General features: G+C 50.8%; 1 protein-coding gene across 2 annotated transcripts in view; it reads left to right on the forward strand.

Annotated features, from left to right (window-relative positions):
• The window catches only part of LOC119180573 (pancreatic lipase-related protein 2-like), a 158,256-nt gene that overhangs the window by 66,479 nt on the left and 69,960 nt on the right, over nt 1–21,817 (forward strand). For both annotated transcript variants that reach the window (XM_037431672.2, XM_075875870.1), the window contains exon 2: nt 5,591–5,874. In XM_037431672.2, the coding sequence (XP_037287569.2) occupies nt 5,591–5,874 (284 nt within the window). The remainder of the gene's footprint in view (nt 1–5,590; nt 5,875–21,817) is intronic.

Genomic DNA, 21,817 nt, shown 5'->3' on the forward strand with positions numbered 1-21,817 from the left:
CATTCGCTATGAGTCGTTAAAAAAAAAAAAGAAACCCCGGCCTTCGGCCATCAATGGTAACACACCTTCCGCGATCGTCATCGTCTCATAACGCCCAGCAATTCCAAATGCAGGCTCCGATATGGGCGTACGTTAGCGAAGGCCGAAGCACGGAGGGCTGAATCACGCGGAGTTATCGCGAGTCGTTGTCGGGGATATGAAAAGTACGGTGTGCTTTTGTACGCTTCAATTGGCATGCGGCAAAAAACAAAAGGGGTATAGAGACCCTCAGAAGAGCTACCAGATAGTCAACTTAACCATGTTGTAAGAGATATAGTATAGCGTACCCCGGTTTAAGCTCAAATGGTCCCACCGATTGAAAATGAATCCTTATGCGCACTGCTAGCTGGATATGTTCCCGCGTTTACAAAATAGTGGCGTTATCTGTAAGCTCAGACGTGAGTGCATTGGAGAGTGTATGTATATAATGGCGCGTTTCTGGGTCAGGCGGTGGGAGATTGTGGTGAAGTTATGGCGCAGGCTTGTAATGGCCGAAAAAGAAAGAAGTAAAACTGCAGACTCGAGGATAGCCCACTTTAAAAAGAGATGGAATCGAGATGATTTGTTTAAAATGCAACAGCTTTTGCGTGTGAGAACATGCCCTAATATTACCTTCCACGATTTGTTCTCGGGTATAGAATGATTCCCACCTACTACACTTTCTCGCATGCACAGCGTAGCACATCGATGCTATTAGCACAGGCTAGCCCTTCGATACTATTGGCTAAAGGACGGCTAGTGCTACTCTTTGTAAGCTAATGTTTGCGAATGTAGAACCACAAGTAAATGTCTGCAGGACTTCGCCTCATAAGCAAATGCGGATTTGCGCTCTGTTAGTTAGGAACACTTCTAATCTAGTTGGTGACTCTTTAGGCTGCATGCAATGCGCAGGCTGGCAAACTTATTTGAAGGCGTCGTTGAAAAAACAGGTCACTGATGAATATCAAAGCAAACGAATAATGTTTCGGGTTCCGTATGGTTTTCTTATTATGGGTCAGGTAGTGGAAGATCATGATGAAATTATAGAGTAGGCGTAATACACGAAAAAGAAAGAAGTACTTAATAATGCAGACTCAATGAGTGCATAGGTTGATTGAATAATACGTGGAGTTTAACGCCCCAAAACCATCATATGATTATGAGAGACGCCGCAGTGGAGGGCTCCTGAAGTTTTTACCACCTGGGGTCCGTGAACGTGTACCCAAATCTGAGCACACAGGCTGCACCATTTTCGCCTCCATCCAAAATTTTAGCGGAGCGCATACCTTGAAAAGGGAGGCGAACCAGGTTATTAGTTCAAAACGCAACGACTTCTTCGAAACATGATTCTTCTTTCGTTTTGACATCTGTCAGTCACCTGTTTTTTCAAGAATAGCTATACCTGAGCAGACGGTGTTCCGTCGAACTTTCAATTCATTTGGAGGCTATGTTCCAATGCCAAGACTCACTTTCTCGCACGTTTAGCATCCCGCAAACTTTTGCCGCGGCGTGTACGCTGGTCACTGTGGCAAAAAAGAAGTACTGGGCTAGTAGACTCTTCGACTGGCTAGCCATTCTTCACCAGGGGTTGTGTAGGGGCTAGTTGAAACATAGTGGATGATTGAGTCAGCTTTGCTGACTCAATCACCAGGGTCGACACAGACGAATCACATCTAACAACTCATTTAATTAAATGAAGAGACCAGAAAAAAATGAGTGGATGGGTGTTGGTTGTCTATTGTTCTGGGTCAGATTGCTGAAGGCGCCTGCGATTCGGCTTCGATGCTATACGCGAACTTTCTTCCCCATAAATTTTCACGCTGCTATACCAGCGCTTCTACTGCTTACGGACAAGAAATTCTAAGGATGGGCGTCTTTCATAATCATATAGTGGTTTTGGGACGTTAAACTCCACATATCAAATAATTCAAATGATGCTACACGCGATGCCAACAGCGGATTTTCCTCTCGCTGGCAGATTCGAATGTTGAAGGTTGTTGGCTCGACAGTTAGTGACCCGTGGAGGAAAGAAAGCGCTAGAATGGAACACAACGTGTCTATCTTGATGCCTAGTAATAAAAGATTTAAAGATGAAATACGCCCTAGCCACGTCATAAGCAAGCGCCACTATGGGTCGGCTCGCCTTGGCTGCGTCTGCTGCACGCGTATCGGGAGCCAATTGGTACCCAAGAGGCAGTGGCGTAGCCAGGGGCAGTGGTTTGGTGGCTGAGACTTACCGAAAAATTAAACTTTGCATGTGTATACATAAATGCGCACGTACAAACGCACGTGCGAACATGCATGAGATGTGTCAAAGCGGCCTCCACTACCTCAGATATGCACCGCGCAGAGGTCGCAGCCGGCCCTTACTACTCATCATCTCAATATGGTGGGCAGAGGGGGATCGGAAGTTTAGCCGCATATCTTTACTTGACCCGTAATTCTTTCACTTATTTAGTGTGCCTTTTTATGTCGCTGTTTAACGTGTAAGGCTTTGTCCACGCACGCTCTTGACGATAATGCCGGGGCTGATGGCCTTCCACCGCGAAAATCCCGGCAAAAGCGCAAGCCTTTGTGAGAAGGTCATCATCGTTCATACAATGCTTTTACAGGTTACCTTGTAATTATGCATTGAAATGTTTAGCGCAACACTACACAAGGAAGACGTTAGGACAGAGCGTTACTCTCAACTAATTCTGATAAAGCACTGCGCTGTGTTTTGTCGACCTTTTTGTGTCGGTGTGTTGAGCTAAATCCTGCTGTGTCATAACTTCCCTTTTTATTTTAACTTTAAACTCAAACCTTGTCGTTTTTGAACTTGTCCAAACGGAAGGGAGGAGCGGGAAGCCCACACACGCCAATGATCATGCGCGTAAGATCGCACCCCAACGGCTGAAAACGACGCTTTCAAAGTGAATTATACTCCTGAAAAAGGAGCCTGCGAGATCGCGTAATAATAACCTGGCTACGGAGCATATCGGACGTCAGCGCCTGAACGCCAAGTAGCCTCCATTACGCCGTGTTACGAGAGCATTAAAAAACACCCAGTCGCGCGAGCAAGCAGGTAGGACGCCGTGCTTCCTTCTCCACTCTTCTCCTTCTCGATCGACACGGTGACGTCACCTACGAACTAGGGCAGACGTGAGTCCATGAGCCGGCGTTCGCTATCACCAGACGGGCAGAAAATTTCCGTATACCGAACACATAGGAAAAGAACGTGCCTCGCAGTAGATCGGACTTCCAGGAGATCGCTGCATAGATAAGATGGTCGAGCTAAGAGCGAAATTCAAGGACACTACATGTGCTTCCCGGCAAGAGAGACGTGGAAATTCGGGGGCGTGTACTTGCGCACGCGTAAGCCTAACCCACGGAGGATTACAATGCGTAAGGAACGCTCATTGCGCGCGGACGTGTGACCTCTTTTTTTCTTTCTTTTGCCGAATGACGACAATGAAATCTCTTGCTCAAGCGCCAATCGTGCTGCTCAGAGTATACAAGGGCTAGGAAGTGTGGCTGAACGCAAGGGCAGGATTGGCGAGTATCACGGAAGCGAGAAATCACGAAGAAGTGATCATCACTGGCGCAGTTCGGCGAAGAGAAGCAATTATTGCCAGCGAGAGCGAAAGTTTATAGCTATGAGAACGGGGGCCCCAAAATCTGTAGTGGTGATGAAAACTTCTGAGATTATACAGCCATCTATTTTTCAGTGTTTCTTTTGCGTCTTCTTGTACGTTAATACTACGTGTGCGCAAGGTCGAAAGCGCAATCAGAAAGCGTTACGCAATGAGTTCGTGATAAATGAGGCGAAAGAGTTTAGCTCGATGCTCTCGACTGATAATCAGAGACCGACAAAAAGTATTGAGAGGGCAATGATTTACGCACGGTGGAAGCAAGACAGCGAAGCCACTTGCTGTGTGCAGAAATATTTCGTACACGCATGTACTAGAAAATGACCACTAGTTTCGGAACAACAACATGTCAGTGTGTACAAGCTACCATGTACAATCAGGAGCATCGCGCATGTCGCCCTACTGTTGTATAAGTTCTTTCCCAGGCAGCGGCAAGTTGTCTTACAATCTTCTGGAATTTATTTACGTTTATATAATTACCATTCTACACCTAATGATTTCAAATAATTTACCAGTATAATTGTCCTTGATTCAGTACCTGTTTCATTTATCAAAAGGTATTATCTGGCGGTATATATCAAAAACAAAACAAGCCCATAATTCATTGGCTTCCTGCAATAAATATTTGGGTAAAGTGTTTCTAAGAAATATAATGAGAGAAAGAGAGAGAGAGATTCATTGAGAAATGGCGTAAAAATTGGCCTGGAGGCTCACGTCATACTATTCCAGATGGGTATAATCAGATAGATGAAATGATATGCGCAGGGCGCGGCGGATATAGGAAGTACAAAAAAAAAACGCGCAGCAACAAAAGATTTTCATTTAGAGAGCTGTCAGTGTCTAACACTAGCTTGCATGCACGAGGTGCACATGCAGCATTTGTCCAACAGCTAAAAGGCTTCAATAGGATTAATAGATGGCTTATTAGGGTAAATATTCAGAGTAGGCTGCCCTTTTTTAGGATAAAGGTGCCTTCAAACACAGATTAAAAAGAATGTGTCTTCGGACGCTTAGCACGCAGGGCACCGTGGTGAAGTTATTGGTTTGATTTAAACAGAAAAAGCTCAGTTCCCGAGAGATATAGACCAATGCGAAGCACAGCATAGCATGGGTAGTAAGTGTTTTCCTGCTATATGCCAACACTCTGAGAATGTTCCTAGAAACGTTGCTTCGGAGTTAGACAATGTACCACGCAGCAGGAGCCACGCAGCAAATGGCACATGGCACTTCTGTGAAGTTTGATGGCGAACAAGCAGCGTAGTTTGAAGACGTGGCCGCTACTCCGCACTGAGAAGGTTGCCATAGTAGAGCAGGGGTGCGCAGCCCGCAGCATGTTGTTGACGTTTGTGCAGCTGGCGTCGGAAACGAATATCTCCTGGCTGTTTGTCGAGTTTAGGCACTCGAGGAATGCACACGATGCTTTGAAGAACAGAGAGTTTAGCTGTTGGTGCGCTTTCATTGTGTGCACGTTAAAAGACAGGGCATGCGAGCACGAACACAAGATAGAACTCATGAACCACAGTGTCTGGACCACTCTCTTGCATCCGTGTTTGCACGCCCCGTGTTTTAACGTGTACATTATGAACTGCGGGCTAAGTACGTCCAAGCACTTTTCAAGCTTTCCTTAATGATCATAAGGAAAGGGTAATAAGTTCGAATTGGAAACGAAAGGGTGATAAGCAAAGGGTAAATAGTTCGAATTGTTCATTTCTCCTAGAATTCATTCTATCGCTTGTCCCCTTTGATTTTTTTGTCCTTTTCTTACGCTAGCGAGCCTGAATTCATCACTGGAGGCAACGAATTGGTGGCAAGAATCTTATACAGTTTCCTAATAATGTCTAGTGTTTTTCGTTATTTTTTTCGCTAGTAGCCGCACTCTGTGCATCTTTGTGGTCCTTCTCCCGGACTCGCGTACAACCAATCACCCTCGTTCTCTCCCGCAGCGCCTCCTAGCAGCAACAGCCTGACCCGGTGCTACGGCAAGTACGGCTGCTTCTCGGTGGGCGAGCCCTTCCTGTCCATCCAGAGGCCCCTGAACCTGTTCCCGCTGCCACCAGAGTCGCTGAACGTGCAGTTCTTCCTGCGCACGCGTCGTAACAACGAGTACTACCAGCGCCTCAAATCGGGCGACGCCGACAGCTTCGCCGACTCCAAGTTCGACAGCACGCGGCCCACCATGTTCATCATTCACGGATACCTGGAACACGCATATCTCAAGTGGATACTGGTGAGTTTGGAACAACCACTTCTTTCCAGTGACGTTAGTTGGTAATATTCATTACTGTCATCATCAGTCTATATTATGTTCACCACACAACGAAGGCCATTTCGAACGATCTTCCAGCTCATCCTTTCTCATGCGAGCTGATTACACATTTTGGCGAAAGCTTTAGACTCCTCGTCTAACGCGAAAACAAACATTCGGCATGAGCACGAGTGATATATACTTATATAAAAAATAATTCCCCTTAAATAACATCACTATAAGACGTCATAATTGTAGGCGTGCGCCGGGAGGGTGGCGGAAGCAGGTTGTGTGGCTGCCCCCTCTCGTTTAGTCACCTAAGAGGAGAGAGCACACGGTAAGCCCCACACAGTAATAAGGAGGGCACTACGGCGAACTTTCATCCCCTACCCTCAAATGCTAATGTTGTGCACGCCTATAGTCATATGACGTCACAGGTCACCAAATTTTCCACGTCTACACGTCGTTGTATCACGTGACTTCGCCTGATGACGTCCTCAGATGTCATTGTCCCTTGTTCTTAGCAATGTCTAAGATAGGGCAAGTTGTAAAATCCATCTTGAACAACTGACACAAAGCGGACATAAGACCCGTGCTAGTTCTCTCATTAGGTCAGTCAAACAACTTGATTAAGGTCCTGAAGGGCAGATTCTTTTCAAGGGGGAGGTTCGGCTGCGGACCGCGCCCACGTGGGGATGGGCCAGGCTAGCCCCACCGCCAAGTTGTGGGCCCTCTGGACATACCAAAGTTGGATGTCGTAGTCCGCGCTGGTGAGCGCCGGTCGCCAAATCTCAGATGAGCTGATTGAGGTGCCATGCAATGCCGAAGATTGCCAGAACATGTGTGGAATTGTACACCGTCGTTCCATGCAGATAGGGCAGTTTTACTTATGGTTGTGAATAACTTTGCTGATTTCAGTGGAGATTTCAGCTCTGGGCTGGCTTTCAAAGCTTGGTGGAAGTTGGGTTGATCTTGGAGGCAGTGAAATACCACGTTGAGGCAGTAAGTTTTCGGGGCAACGAGTCAGGATCAACAATGCTGACCGAGAAAAATGAGACGGTGCACACCTTCCAGTTATCTTATAGGCAAAGACATTAACACAGTTGACCACGCCAGAAACTGAACTAAAATTCACTTGTCAACATCGCCCTGTATTTCATAGAGAATAACTCTGTCTGTTCGCACTTATTATTATTAAGTCTCCTTTCTCTTGTTTTCCGGACTCCTTGATGGTGATTATTAAGGGCGAACATCTCTAATATGGCTAGGGTGACACGACAACTCTAACCACGCGTAAAAACGCGAAAGAGAAGCAAGCGAGAAAAAGAGATATTGAAAGAGAAAAATACGAGGAAAACTAGAAATAAAACAAATCGAGGAAAGAAACACACAAAAAAATCACATATCCACGTAGTGAATGATGATGAGTGAGGCGAAGCGTCGGTCAGCCCGTCCGTGCTTCCATCCATCCATTCGTTCTAGATTCCGTCCATCCACGTGACAATCTATCCGTCAATCAACGTGTCCGTCCGTCGGTGCGTGCGTCCGTCCATGAGTCCGTCCATGCGTTCGTTCGTGCATCATTCCGTCCGTACGTCCATCTGCTAGTGTGTCTGTCTGTCCATCCGCGCGTCCGTCCGTGCGTCCATCTAATGAACACTCCAAGTACCGCAATCTTCCATCTCCCAGCCCCTGTGGCACGTACCCTCTCTCGAGCGGGTATGTGCCACCGGTGGCTACATACATACATACATACATACATACATACATACATACATACATACATACATACATACTACGCATTCACGGACGGACGCTTCACCCCCCTTATTATTATTATCTACGTGGATAAATGCTGCGATTTTTTATCCCTCCCCCCTCTGGTCACCTGATCGGCGCGACGCCTACCACTACTAACCCTAGTGATACTGCTACTACTACTACTACTATTGCTCTTGCTATTTACTACCACCACCACCACCACCACTACCACTACACCCGCCACGGTAGTCTAGTGGTTGAGGCACTCAGCTGCTGACCCGAAGGTCACCGGATCAAATCTCAGCCGTGGTGGTCGCATTTCCAATGGAGGCTAAAATGCTTGAAGCCCGGGTACCTATATTTAGGTGCGACTTAAAGAACACCGTCCTGGTGGTCAAAGTTTACGAAGCCCTCGACTTTTGCATCTCTCGCAATGATATGGCGATTTCGGGGTATTAAACCCTAATTGTACTATTACAACTTACAACGATGGTGGCACAAGGCACACTAACATAGAAACTCAGACAGCTTCGCAATAAAACTATAAATTTACTGAGAAAGTCCTCGGCCTGAAACATTTCTTGAGATAACGCATGAAATAGTAGTTTTATGGATATCATCTACGCATGACAATTGATGAGGACATAAGGCGAAAAGTCGGGCTGCACAGATAGACTGTGAAAAATAAAGAAATGTTGTAGTGCACACCAGACCAGCTGACGTGTTTGCTAAACATAGCAACACCCGCGTCTCCACTGTAAACTGATTTCAGCAAGCAGTGTGCGTCCTTTGAAATCTGCTTCTATTTATAAGACTCGCTGGGCATAACCTCCCTGGTTCTAGCAAGGGGACGGCATTATGCTCTCCCATAGTATAGTGCTATGTACTCTAAATCGTTAAACACTTTTTCTAAACACACATTTAGGAAAGGCTCACATTTCTCCCTTGTTTTAGTACCATGCACTCAAAACTGTTAAAAACTTTTTCTAACCTACCTTATTTAGGGACGGCTTACTGCTCTCCCATAGTTCGAGTACCAAGTACTCAAAATTGTTAAATATTTTTACCAAACCCCCATGTATGTGCCTTCTCTTGTCCATGTCTTTTGTCCGCGCTACCATATATTGTCATGCTTCTTTTCTCAGCTCAACAGGGCCTCATACAATGTGAGGCCGAGGGACGACCTTATGCTCTACCATAGTAGAGTACCTAAATCATTACCCCCTTGCTCCAAAGAACTTTGTGTAAAAGAGGCAGTATTACCGTCATGCCGTGGGCTTCGCTCTCCTCCATACAGCGACCAGTATGCTCCTTGAGTGGTACAGGCGTTTGTCCGTATCTATAAATGTGTCATGAGGGCCTCATGAAGTGTGAGGCCCACAGGGCAGCTTCATGCTCTCCCATTGTAGAGTACATAGAAATTGCTAAACTTTAGGTGCGAAGCTGCACTTAGTCTAGCCTTGTCTGGCGTGTGGCGTAACCGAGAAAAGAAATGAAAAAAATGACAGCATATCACTGGGTGAAAGATGGAGAGTAGGGCGAAGCTGGATCCGCACGCTGCTGCCGTGCCGCTTCGACCTCCCGTTGTCGTACTGCAGGGTCCCCTCCCGTTGTCTTACTGTGGCGCCGCCGCGCAGCTTCGCGGCGCGCTTCTGCCTCGTGCGCCCGCACGTCGGGATTCCTTCTTCGAGCACGAGCCGCCGTCACCTGCGCGCATGCTGCTAAGCATCCTTGTCCCTCTTAATACGCGCGCGTGCCAAAACAGCGCTTTAATTGTACAATAAAGCGCCCCCTGGCGTACGGCGCTACCGAAGGACACGTGATCGTAGTCACGCAGTCGTCACTCTACCCTTCCGTACATGTGACGTCGAACCTTCTATTCTATAAGTAACGCCCTCTAGTGTCGTTCCATTTGCATTTTTCAGTGTATAGTACAAGTACCGTCCTTTAAGGCCAGTTCAAGAATTAACGAGTGGCAATTCCCTACAATGGGGACGCACAAGCCACGCCATACGAAGCTTCGCCCCTAAAAAAAAAGAAAGCAGTATCTCTTTAACAGTATAATAGATGGCGCTGTCACATAAAAATACATAAAAAACTGCAGTTCGGTTTTGGGACGTTAAACCCCACAAATCAATCAAATAAAAAACTGCAGTTCAATGAGGATATTCTTGATGGCGCTGTACAGCAAGTTTTTGATTGGCTGCTGCGCGGGCTGTTCTTGGGTGCGTTAGGAAGGAGTTCCTCCACCGGTCTCCTGGATAGTCGATGTACGAGGTGGATTGTTAGTGGGGCACGGCCAAAGCAGAGCGGTGGGTGCGTTGAAGAAGCTTGCGCTCGGCTTCCTTGGCTAGCGTCTCGGATGTGGTACCCGCGCGCTGTGTGCATTCTCGAACGCGATCAGACGCATAGACGCATGCACGAATTGACGGCCACACGGCCAGAAGGACACACGCACAACAGACAGACAGACAGACAGACAGACAGACAGACAGACAGACAGACAGACAGACAGACAGACAGACAGACAGACAGACAGCACTGTAAACAGAAATAAGCCGATATGGGAGTAAATGACCTTGTCCTCTAGCGCACGCCCCGATGGGAGTTTTATAAACACCGTCCGGAGGGAGTAAAAAATTTACTCCCCATCGGTAGAGGGTTTTTGCATGGTGCCAGGGGGGTTTTTATTTACATCCATTGGGGAACTTTTTCAGGTCAGTATGGGAGTAAACTTTTTGCATTGACCGAGAAAAAAATTGCGTCAGCTGCCGTAACATGCGCAAGCATAACTTTAATTACATTACTTTTAATGCACATAACAATGATTACAGTACACAACCATTATCACAACGTTCACGTAATATAGCAACACTCGCACTCACTACAGCTTGCCACATGCAGTACACACCTACCATATAGTCACCGGATATATATAGGCACCACATTCTGACCTCCCATGTAGCACTGGTAAAAGTTTTTTTTCGCTAATAATTAAGCAATAAATACGCACGGCGTAAATATGAACTTGCGGTAGTCTGACGCAAGCACTTCAACACACATGCCTTTTATCCTAAGCCTGCCTAATATTCAATATTTTTCTACTATAGCGAAAAAGTTTTGTCAGTTGACACTCTGTCGTACTGGCTCAATTTGCATGAGCAGTACTGTTTGTGGACCCGTAAAATGCACTGAATCATACACAAAGTGCGCGCGGCCTTGAATTAACACATTTACGAGGCACATTTAGCAGCTCCAGTGATGAACCGAGGTAGACCGCCGCTACCGTGTTCGACGACTAGGCCTCACTCACGAGTACGGCACGGTGATTCGATGAATGACAGCTGGCGATCACAAAATGCTTGCGGATGTGCAGTTTATGTCTCGTTGTTTTTCCCATGCACAGAAATAGGTGTCCGCTATCCACGCAGTTTAAGCTACAGAGCGATAGCCTTAAACGAATGAGACGGTTCACAGTCGCTGTTCCCGTTGCTCGCATGCATTGCATGTATAGCTCGCAGAGCTCGCCACAGCGGCCGGTACGCCGTGCGAGCTCGATACGATGCCAGCTTGATACCGACGGCATAGCGAGGCATTTTTACCACTTGGATGTTACAGCCGGTGAAATACCGGCGACACTCGGAGGAGCCACTAACGGCGGAGACGGGGCGAGCGCGTCGCCGGCGCAACTCTCAGGCCGGTTGCCGGCCAGCCTGCCGTAGTCGAGCGAAGCCTACTTCAGACCGCTTCGAAGTTTTTGACGGTGAAACTCCAGGAACAGCCGCTGACGATCGTAACAGCTTACTTTTGCTAGCATTAATTTATTCTTCGAAGTTTTTTGTTACTCGGCCCTTTGAAGCGCGGCATTTACGGCGTTTCGTTGAGGAATCGAACCGATGTGCAGCGTTGTTTAACGGTGCGAATTATATTGAAATGTTCACAGTAAATGCCAACCGGTCGTTGCTATTCTTCGCTGCACTTATAATTTCGTTGCCTGTTGACAGATGCTCACACGGTTAGCCACACAAAGCACATGTGTTTCACACCGACGGGCAAACATATGCCCGCGCGCACGCGCGCGCAAGCGCGCACACACACACACACACACACACACACACACACACACACACACACACAAACGTCACGCCCAAAGAGGGTTTTTAAAGCTCTTATAGGGAGTTTGTAACCACGTGACCTGAAACTCCCTGGGGAGTTTAACAAGGCCATGTCGTTCATGAACTCTGTGATCAAGCAGGGGCGTTTTACGATGACATGTGCCTAGTTCACTCCCTACCAGGGAGTAAATAATTGGGGCAGGGGAGTTTTGTGGGCTTATGTACTGGAGAAACTCCCATCTCGGCTAACTTTTGCTTACAAAGAGATGGACGGACGGATGGATGGACGGATGCATGGACGGACGGACACACGAACCAACACAATTAATTTATTCTAAACACCGTCTTCTTGTGCCGCACTCCTTTCAAGGTGTATCATGAAGTGGGACGGCTGTATGCCATCCCATAGTAGAGTAACAAGCAATCTTAAAAATTAAAACACTTTTTTTAAACGCTTGTGCTGAGCCCCTCGGGAAGGCTTCGTGCTTCCCGTGGTAGAGTGCCTGGCACTCGAAATCGTTAAACAATTTTTCTAAATAGACATTCAGCTTTTCTGTACAGCATAAGGGAATTGTGTGTTTAGAAAAATGTGGTTAATGATTTAGAGTACTCGGTACTCTGAAATGAGAGAGCATAGGCCGTCCCGTGTGCGCTGTGCGTGGAGCATAACGGTGGTCCAAACAATTGTTGCATGCATTTGTACGCACGAGGGCAGTGCGACGCCTACGCCAACGGGGAAAACCATCTATCACGCGGAAATCGCTATATAAAGACAATGTGTTATAATCATCGTCGCACTATCTTACGGCACTTCCGGATAAAGATCTCCGCAAACGATACTCAATGGCCCATGTTTTGCGTGAGCTCATTCCTTTTTATGCCGGCAAGTTCCTCATCTCGTCGTTCTACTTAGCTTACACCATCCTTCGTTGCGCTAACCTACCGCACGTTGAATTGTGGAGAGCATCGCGAAATCATGGAGCAAATTTTCTTCACATGCATACGCCTCAATTGTATGCATGGACGTGCGAATCCTGCTCTGGTTTAAGCGCTGCGTAAGAGGCACAAGTTCAGTCTACTATCGACATCTTCAATGCAGCCGTAGAGCAAGATCCCTGGGTCTCAATTATCCCGAAACGCGCTCTGCATGACCAACACCATTATTAACGCCACTACTAAATCTACTGATTTTGTACTAGTAGAGAAGAAGAAGAAGTTGTCACAGAGAACAGCCTCTGCTTCGAGCTTTGTGAGTTTCCTAATTCTTTTGCCAAGATTTTTTAATAATCAACACACCTCGAAGGGGCGTTCCCCCTTAGAATGGGGGATCAAAACTCCATCCAGCAACCGGGACCGGGCCGACCACATCATAGTGCGTCTGACGCAAGTTCTCACCCCGGCCCAAGCGTGGCCCACGTTGACAATTCTGATGACCCCTCCGTTGAAGATATGGCTTCGGACAGCGACTACGTGGTCGTACCAAGCCGACGCCTGAAGAGGAAAATCACCCGGACATCACCTACTAGCCGGCAAGCACAGACAAAGGCGACTAGCATGCGGTCGTACACCATTTCGTATGTGCCGACATCGAAGACAGACATCTTGAACTCTCTAAATAGGCAGAGCCTGACAGAGTACTTTGAGCTCATCGCTCCAGGGAAAGTCGTAGAAATACGCATAAATACCCGAAAGAACATACTGTCCGTGGAGGTCACTACGAAGGCCTTAATGGACACGCTGAAAGCGATTGTTCGATTAGGAAATATTCCGGTTCGCGCATTCTCCGCGTACGACGAAGAAACGACAACAGGAGTTATATACGATGTGGATGAGGAGATAACAGACTCGAGTCTCGAGAAACTGCTGTCATCGTCGGCTCCCGTGCTTGGCTTCCACCGCTTTGGACGCACGCGATGTGTTAAAGAAGTGTTTCAGTCGAAGACGTTACCGACACATCTAAAAGTTGGGTACGTGAGGTACTCGGTACGTCCTTACGTACCAAAACCTCTGCAATGTCATAAATGCATGAAATTTGGGCACGTTAGTGCAGTTTGCAAGGGTGCAGTAACCTGCAAGCATTGTGGTGGCCCTCATGATTGTGATAACTGCAATGCTGTGGCCAAATGCCCAAACTGCTCAGGCGCCCACGACGCAACTTCAAAGGAATGTCCCAAAATGAGGAATGAAATTAGTATCCTGAAGAAGATGGTTCGAGACCACTCCACTCACAGAGAAGCTGCAAGGGCTGTACGGCGCCGTAAACATTGTTCGCGACATCGACGCAAACGAAGGAGCAGTGCTCATAGCTTATCGAATTCGACACACAAAACCGTACTCTCTCCACCTCCTAGCCTATTTTGTCGGCCAGAAAGGAGGATACAGATGCTCAAATGCCAATACAGTCCACGCAAGTACAATGTAACCAGTCATTGGCTCTCCCCACGTCAGAGACTCAGTGGCCTTCACTACCGTCAAGAGCTACGGTAGCGCCATCATCGCATAGTGCCCCTACCCCCAATGAAGAAAACAAGAAGATGGACAACACAGATGTCAAGGCTATGCTTAAAAACTTGATGGGTTCGATGCGTAAGATGCGATGCGCTGCTAAGGCGGCTGTGCAGCTACTTGAGGTTTTGGAGCCTCTTCTACTGGTTCTTCAGTAATTGAACATGGCACTGATGTTCGAAGAACGCATGCGCCAGTCGCTTGTTATGCAATGGAGTGAGTGAGTAACAACTTTATTAATCGAAGGGGTGAGGGGTAAGGGAGGCTAAGCCACGAAGGCTGCCAGGCTGTGCTTCTCGATGACTTCTTCCGCTCGTTTCAGGACCCGTGTCTGGATGTCTATGTCGTTGCTGGAGAGAAGGGCCTCCCATTGTCCCTCGGTGGGGGGTGAGCAAAGGAGGTCGGCGGGCGGGGGATCCTCCGGGCAGCCCCAGAGGATGTGGTTCAACGAGGCAACGTTGCCGCACAGGCAGCAGCGTGGATCGATGGTACCTGGGTGCATGTATGAAAACACGAGGGGGCACGGGAAGGTGCGGGTCTGTAGGCGACGCCAGGCGATCTCGGACCGCTTGGGAAGGCTGCTGTGAGGATGTGAATAGAAATATCGCTCGAGGCGATAGTGCTGAGTGATGTCGTGGTAGGTGACCAGGGGCTCCGGCACCAGGGCGTCCGACTCTGAGTGGCCCACCGCTCGGTCGACGAATCCTCGAGCGCGTTGGTGAGCTGTCTCGTTGCCGGGGTGACCCGAGTGGGCGGGGACCCAGATCAGTTCTATGCGGCACTGCTCATCTTGCTGCAGTAGGGGCCGAAGTAGCCGTAAGGTGGTAGGCGAGACGAGACCTCGCGCGAAATTCGAGATGGCTTGTTTCGAGTCGCTGATTATGACGCTTGCGTCAGCCGAGGTCGCGGCCAAAGCAATGGCCACTTCCTCCGCCTCGACGGCGTAAGGCGTTCTGACGGTGCCAGCCGTGATGGTCGGCCCCAAAGGAGCTGAGGAGGGCGACACGGAAACGACTACGAAGGCGTCCCTGCGTGCATTGTATCGGGCCGCATCTACGTAGGCGACGGCCGGGTGGTCGGCGTACTTTGCGTGAAGCATGGCGGCACGGGCTTGGCGGCGAGCGTCGTGGTGGCCCGCCAGCATATTCTTAGGTAGCGGCTTGATGTAGAACGCCGCTCGAATAGCATGGGGTAATGAGACCAGATCCGGAGGGTGGGAGGAGGTGTCGTGGCCGATGGAGGAAAGGATGTGGCGACCGGTCGGCGAACGGTAAAGGCGTTGCACTTGAGCGGAGCGGTGAGCCTCAATCAACTCGTCGAGCGTGTTGTGTACACCCAAACGGAGAAGACGATCGGTGGACGTGTTGGGGGGAAGGCCGAGGGCAGTCTTGTATGCCCGGCGGATGAGGACGTCAATTTTATCGCGTTCCGATTTTAGGAGACGTGTATAAGGAAGGCCGTACGTGAGGCGGGAAACGACGAAAGCGTCGACAAGGCGAAGTAGATCGTGTTCTCGCATGCCCTCACGCCACGCACGGACACGGGCGAGCATACGTGCGGTCTGCTGCACCGAGAGCGAGAGCTTGTCTATGGTGTGTGTATTATGGCGGTTGGACTGTAGGATCAGCCCGAGCACGCGGAGATGCGAAACGACGGGGACAGGAGTAGAGTTGGCATGAACCGTGATGGTGGGGTGGGGAGTTTTGTAGCGACGCCGGTCGGGAGGCCGCATGAGAAGAAGGGCCGATTTGGCCGCTGAGCAAGTAAGACCGGCCGCGTGCACGTGGGACGTGACGACGTCGGTTGCGCGTTGCAACGTCTGCTCGATATGGCCGTCAGAGCCCGACGTGACCCAGAGAGCAATATCGTCCGCGTACAGGGTGTGTTTAAGACCGGGGATACGGTCCAGCTTGCCAGGAAGCGAGCGGAGGACAAGATTGAATAGAAAAGGCGACAAGACGGCGCCCTGAGGGGTGCCACGAGGGCCAAGCTCGTACGTGGGAGACGGGAGGTCCCCTATGATGATTTCGGCCGTGCGGGCGGTGAGGAACGCGCGAATGTAGTTTTAGGTGCGGGTGCCGGGATTGAGGGCTGCGAGTTCGGCAAGGATAGCCGAATGGGAGACGTGGTCGAACGCCTTGTGAAGGTCCAGGCTAAGGAGAGCCTTTGTGTCTGAAAATGTGGGTGGGTCGAGGAGATCATGGTGGAGTTGTAAGAGGACATCTTGCGTGGATAGGTGGGGGCGGAAACCAAGCATGGTGTGGGGAAGGAGATGGTGTGCGTCCGTGTACGTTTGCAAGCGAGCGAGAACGACATGTTCTAGAAGCTTGCCGACGCACGAGGTGAGTGAAATGGGCCTGAGATTCTCGATTGTGAGTTTCTTGCCCGGCTTGGGGATGAAAGCCACGCGAGCGTGTTTCCATGATTGGGGGAGGTTGCCGGAGCGCCAGCACTCGTTGAGGAACGAAGTGAGGGTAGCAGCCGAAGGGGCGTCGAGGTTTCGGAGGAGCTTGTTGGGGATGCGATCTGGGCCGGGGGCGGAAGTGGTGCGGAGCTTCTGTAATGCCGCGTAGACCTCCGCTTCCGTGATATCGGCGTCCAGTACTGGGTTGGGGGCCCCAGAGTAGGACGCGAGAGGGGGAGGAGGTGTGCCAGGAGGCAGAAGCTGAAGGTATTTGGCGGACAGGTCTGCCATCAGCGACGGAGTGTCGCCGGGGTAAGCCCGGACCACTCGTTGTAACTGCTGCCGAGCGACCAACTTGGCAGAAGCAGGGTCGAGGAGGTGGCGGAGGAGATGCCAGGACTGTCTGCAGCCCAACTGACCAGAGAGACCCGAGCAGAGCTGCTCCCACTGTTGGCGGGCGAGCGCGGTGGTGTGTTGCTCGATCGTACGATCGAGGTGCGCAATGCGGCGGCGTAAGCGACGGTTGTGACGTTGCTTCTGCCAACGGTTGCAAAGGCCGGTGCGGGCGGCCCACAGGTGGGCAAGACGGGCGTCAGTTGCCGGATAGTCCTTCGTGGTGGGGATCGAGGCGGTGACTGCGTCGAGGTCCTCTAGCAGCTGGTCGGTCCACGTCCAGAGGTCCTCGATGTTGGAAGTGGCGGAGTGCAACCGGCGTTCTCGGAAAGCGTCCCAGTCTGTATAGCGGGCCGTGTGTGGGCGCGGCTTGCTGGGGGAGGTGAGAACTTGAATGGTGAGGACATAGTGGTCACTGCCGAGGGACTGATGCGTGTTATACCAGCGCGCGTCGGGCACGCTGCGGCAGAAGCTGAGGTCCGGGGTGGTATCGCGGCACACACTGTTGCCGATGCGCGTTGGTTGCGTGGGGTCGGTGAGCAGGGAGAGGTTGAGATCGTGAGCGAGCTGCCACAGCCTCCTTCCGGGGCCATCTGCCTTCGAGTAACCCCAGTCCGGATGCTTGACGTTGAAGTCGCCGAGAATAAGAAGGGGTGATTTGGCTGCTTTCGCTGCAGCGGCACGGAGCAAGGCTAGGAGAGACGCGTCTTCAGTGGAGCGAGGGGGGTTGTACACGTTGAGAATAAACAGAGAGGGCTGTTCACGTTGCTGAGGTAGTGTCTCGAGAAAGACGTGATGGACTGCAGGGAAGGGTAGATCGTGTCGATTGACAGCGAGCGTCCGCCGGGTGAGGACGGCCGTCGCGGGATGGGGCAGAGGATGGTGAGTTACTTGGTTGTAGGCGACGTAACCCGAGAGGGAGACGTCGGCGTGAGTTTCCTGTAGTACGATGATATCAGGCGCGTCCGAGGGGTCTAGTTGTTGTAGGTGGAGAAGGAGGTGGTTACGCTTGGGACGAAAACCACGGCAGTTCCACTGCCAAATGGTGACGATGGATCGGTCAGCCATTTTTAACAGCGGAAGATGTTGCCTCGACCGGTGTTTGCGAGGTTCGGGCGGCGCCGGAGGAGGTGGTGGTGCGGGCATGGAGGGGTAGCTTTGCTCGGATGCTTCCAAGCATGGCAGTTTGTAGGCTATCAACTGTTGACTGTAGAGATTGGAAGGACGTGGCGGGGGGGTAGGCGGCGAAGTCTGTGCGCAGGGAATTTAGAGCTTCGTGCTGTGCAGTGAGAAGCTGGTGGACGGAGTTGAAGCGGCTATCCAACCGCTCTTCAAGATCCACCAAGGCCGTCTTGATGGATACCTGGACCTCTTCAGAAAAGTGAAGAGATTCAAGGGGAGTGTTGGGTCGACGGCGCTTGCCAGTGCATCCTTCGGGAGTCTGAACGTCCATGTCGGAGGAGGAGCAAATGGTAGAGGGCAGAGAGGATTTCACTGTGATGGCTGATTCCAGCTTCTCTTCAAGAGCTTGCAGTTTCGCTTGGAGGGAATCAATTTGGGTCTTCTGAGCTGCAATTTGAGCGCTTTGTGCAGTGACCTGCTGTCGGAGGGAGGCGTTTTCTTGCTGCAGTGCAACAACCTGCGGCTCCGAGGGCAAGCCGGGGGCGCCGCGGGGCCATGTCGAATTCATGGGCTGTGATGTGGGTTTAGGCACCGCTGGTACGGGGGGCGGAGAGGCAGTAACCGACTTGGGCGGTGGAGCTGGTGAGGGACCACTTGCTGCTTGCTGGGAAGAGCGCACTACCGCTGCGGGCGGAACAGGCTGTTGTGGCGGGGGGTGTGTGTCAGGTGCCGGGGCCTTCTGGCGTTGAGGGCGCTGCACGTAGCGGTGTTTACAGTTGGAACTGTACGTGGAGTGATTCCCATTGCAGACGATGCAGCGGGGGTTGCAAGTGGGTGGCGATCCTTCGGGCGGTGTGGGGTGAGCAGCGCCGCACCGATGGCACCGCTCCTGCCGCGGCTTGGGGCACACGTCGGTCCGGTGGCCGGTCGAGCGGCAATTGTAGCAGGCTTCCACCTTGTTGCGGAACGGAAGGAGGCGAAGCTGGACACCGTGGTAGAAGATCCACCGCGGTAGTTTCGGCTCCATGAGGGTGACCAAGATGTGAGGGGCCTTGCCCATGCGGCGGCCGCCCACAACAGAGAGGGTAGGATTGCTTGCCTGAAGGTCTTCAAGGATGGCTTGGTCCGTGAAGTCGTCGAAGGCGTGGTACAGTATGCCCCTGAGGGCATCGTCTGGCGGTGGGGCGTAAAGGTGGACGGTGAAAGTGTTGCCGGAAACCGTGAGGGAGGTGATGCGGAGGTATGCTTGTGCACGAGCCGAGTCCGCGACGCTGAGCGTAAAAGTGTTGTTGACGGGGTGGATCCGCACCGTGTCGCGAGATGCGGGCGGGAGGTCTTGCAGGAACGCTGCTTGCAGCAAGGCGGTGTACAAGTGCCAAGGCTGTAGCTTGGTGAGTTCTACGGGGCTTTTTGGGCGGCCGACGATGTGAATCGTGTCCGCCGGGAGACGAGGGAGCGGAGCGCGGCGGCGGTGCTGCGGAGGCGATGTATTTACCCGCTTCGACGAGGGCAGAGAAGCCGGCGTGGTGGTGGGCTTAGTTGCGGCGGTGGCAAGGCGCAAGGCTGCGCGGCGTTGCTCTTGGGCGCGGAGGCCTGGCGACTGCCAGGATTCGTCCGAGAGTTCCTCGGGGGACACGTCCTGTCCTTCGACAATATACTCCATAGCGGTGGACAGCTAGGAGATGGGCGACGAGGCAGCGGCGGGCGGCCGGGCGGTCGCTCCGTCTGTCAGCTGATGTGCAGGCGGCCGCACTCGAGCTAGGCCTAAGAGGCCTAGGTCGGTGCACGGCGTGGTCGAAGGCTTTCGAAAGCTCTCCCGGGCCACCCCGGGCGAGTTTCGCAATAAAGTCTATGCAATGGAATGCTCGTGGCTTACGTGGCCGTCTGTCAGACTTCAGACAATAGGCTTTTAAATGTCGATTTCCTGTTATCGTTATATGTGAACCGAATATGGTTTCACCTTTTCGTATATCTGGATATATCCAGATTTGGTCCCGCAGTGATCAACGTACGAGCAAGTTCTCGTTTCTATACGCCGTGATTTGACGTTCTTGAGACATGAAGTCGCGTCGCATACCAGCAATGATTACGTGAGCCTGACTATAACACATAAAAAGCGAACATTCTCCGTAATAGGAGGATACATACACCCAAGCGCACAGATGGACTGCTTCCACCTTGGGACCATTCTTCAAGCAGCACAAAGGCCACACATTGTGATCGGCAGTTTTAATGCACATCATCCTCTCTGGGGTAGCACTACAACGAATTATCGCGGAAAGGATTTAGCCAATTTTATATACAACTATGGACTAAGCGTACTCAACGACGGATCAACTACATTTGTTCGTGGCACGTCCTACAGCAGCTGCCTCGACCTCTGTTTCGTTTCCAGAAACCTTCTGTCTTCCGCATGTTGGTGCACAGATTTGGACACTCGCGGCAGTGACCACCTTCCAACCTATGTTCAGTTCAGGTGGTTTCGCCGCACGCACACACGCTACATTCGTTAAACCAACTGGACACTGTTCAAGGCATCTTTCAAGTCTGGCTGTGAGCACACGACTGATCCATCCGAGGTAGAGAACATCATTGCTTCTTCACTGCGTGACACAACCAAACAGGTTAACCTACCGATGCAGAGATCAGCAGTTGACTCCCAATACGAGGCCCTTCGTGCAATCCGTCGCCGTGCCGAACGCTGATACAGACGAACGAAGTCACCTTCAGACCTTTCCGCCTGTCGTCGAGCTCAACGACATGTTCTTCGGCATCTTGACAAGATTGACAGGCAACGTTGGAGAAATTTCTGTGGATCTCTGGACCCCAGGCAACCTCTATCTAAAATCTGGCGGGTGGTACAAAGTTTTCAGACAACTCCCCAACAACGTCAACCATTTCAAGCTGTTGCTCTACATCAGGGACGGACAGAAGTTGAGATAGCCAGTGACTACTGTAGCCTCATCGTGGACACCACTGATGGTCTTGCCCCTAATGAGCTTCTTACTACCATTGCGCCTCCATCGTCTGACGAGGGCCTTGATGTACGTTTTACAATACATGAGCTTGATGCTGCGATTTCTGCCTCCCGCCAATCATCGGCACCAGGACCTGACGGAATCACGTATGCTGCACTCAACCACCTTGATACAGAAGCACGAAGTATCCTGTTATCTCATTATAACACCTCATGGGAGTCAGGGGAAGTTCCAGCTAATTGGAAATGCAGTCGCACTATTGCATTGCTCAAGCCGGGGAAGTGTTCTTATGCACTTTCCTCCTACAGACCAATCGCGTTAGCCAGCTGCTTCGGAAAAGTGATGGAAAGAATGGTACTGGCACGATTTGAGTGGCTTCGAGAGAGCAACAACTCCTTTCCTGCATTTATGAACGGCTTCAGAAGACGCCGATCTGCCATTGATGGTACGGTCGACTTGGTCACCAGCGTTGAAGAGGAAAGAAGCCGATGTAGACTAGTGGCGGCGGTCTTCTTAGACATTAAGGGGGCCTACGATAATGTGCTGCGTTATGCGATCCTTGACGCACTGGAAGATTTCGACATCGGTGGACGACTGTATGCTTGGATTTTTAGCTACCTTAGGGACCGCACCATTTACATGACGAC

This window comes from Rhipicephalus microplus, chromosome 10 (assembly GCF_043290135.1).
Source record: "Rhipicephalus microplus isolate Deutch F79 chromosome 10, USDA_Rmic, whole genome shotgun sequence".
In the NCBI taxonomy this organism is placed as follows: Eukaryota; Metazoa; Arthropoda; class Arachnida; order Ixodida; family Ixodidae; genus Rhipicephalus; species Rhipicephalus microplus.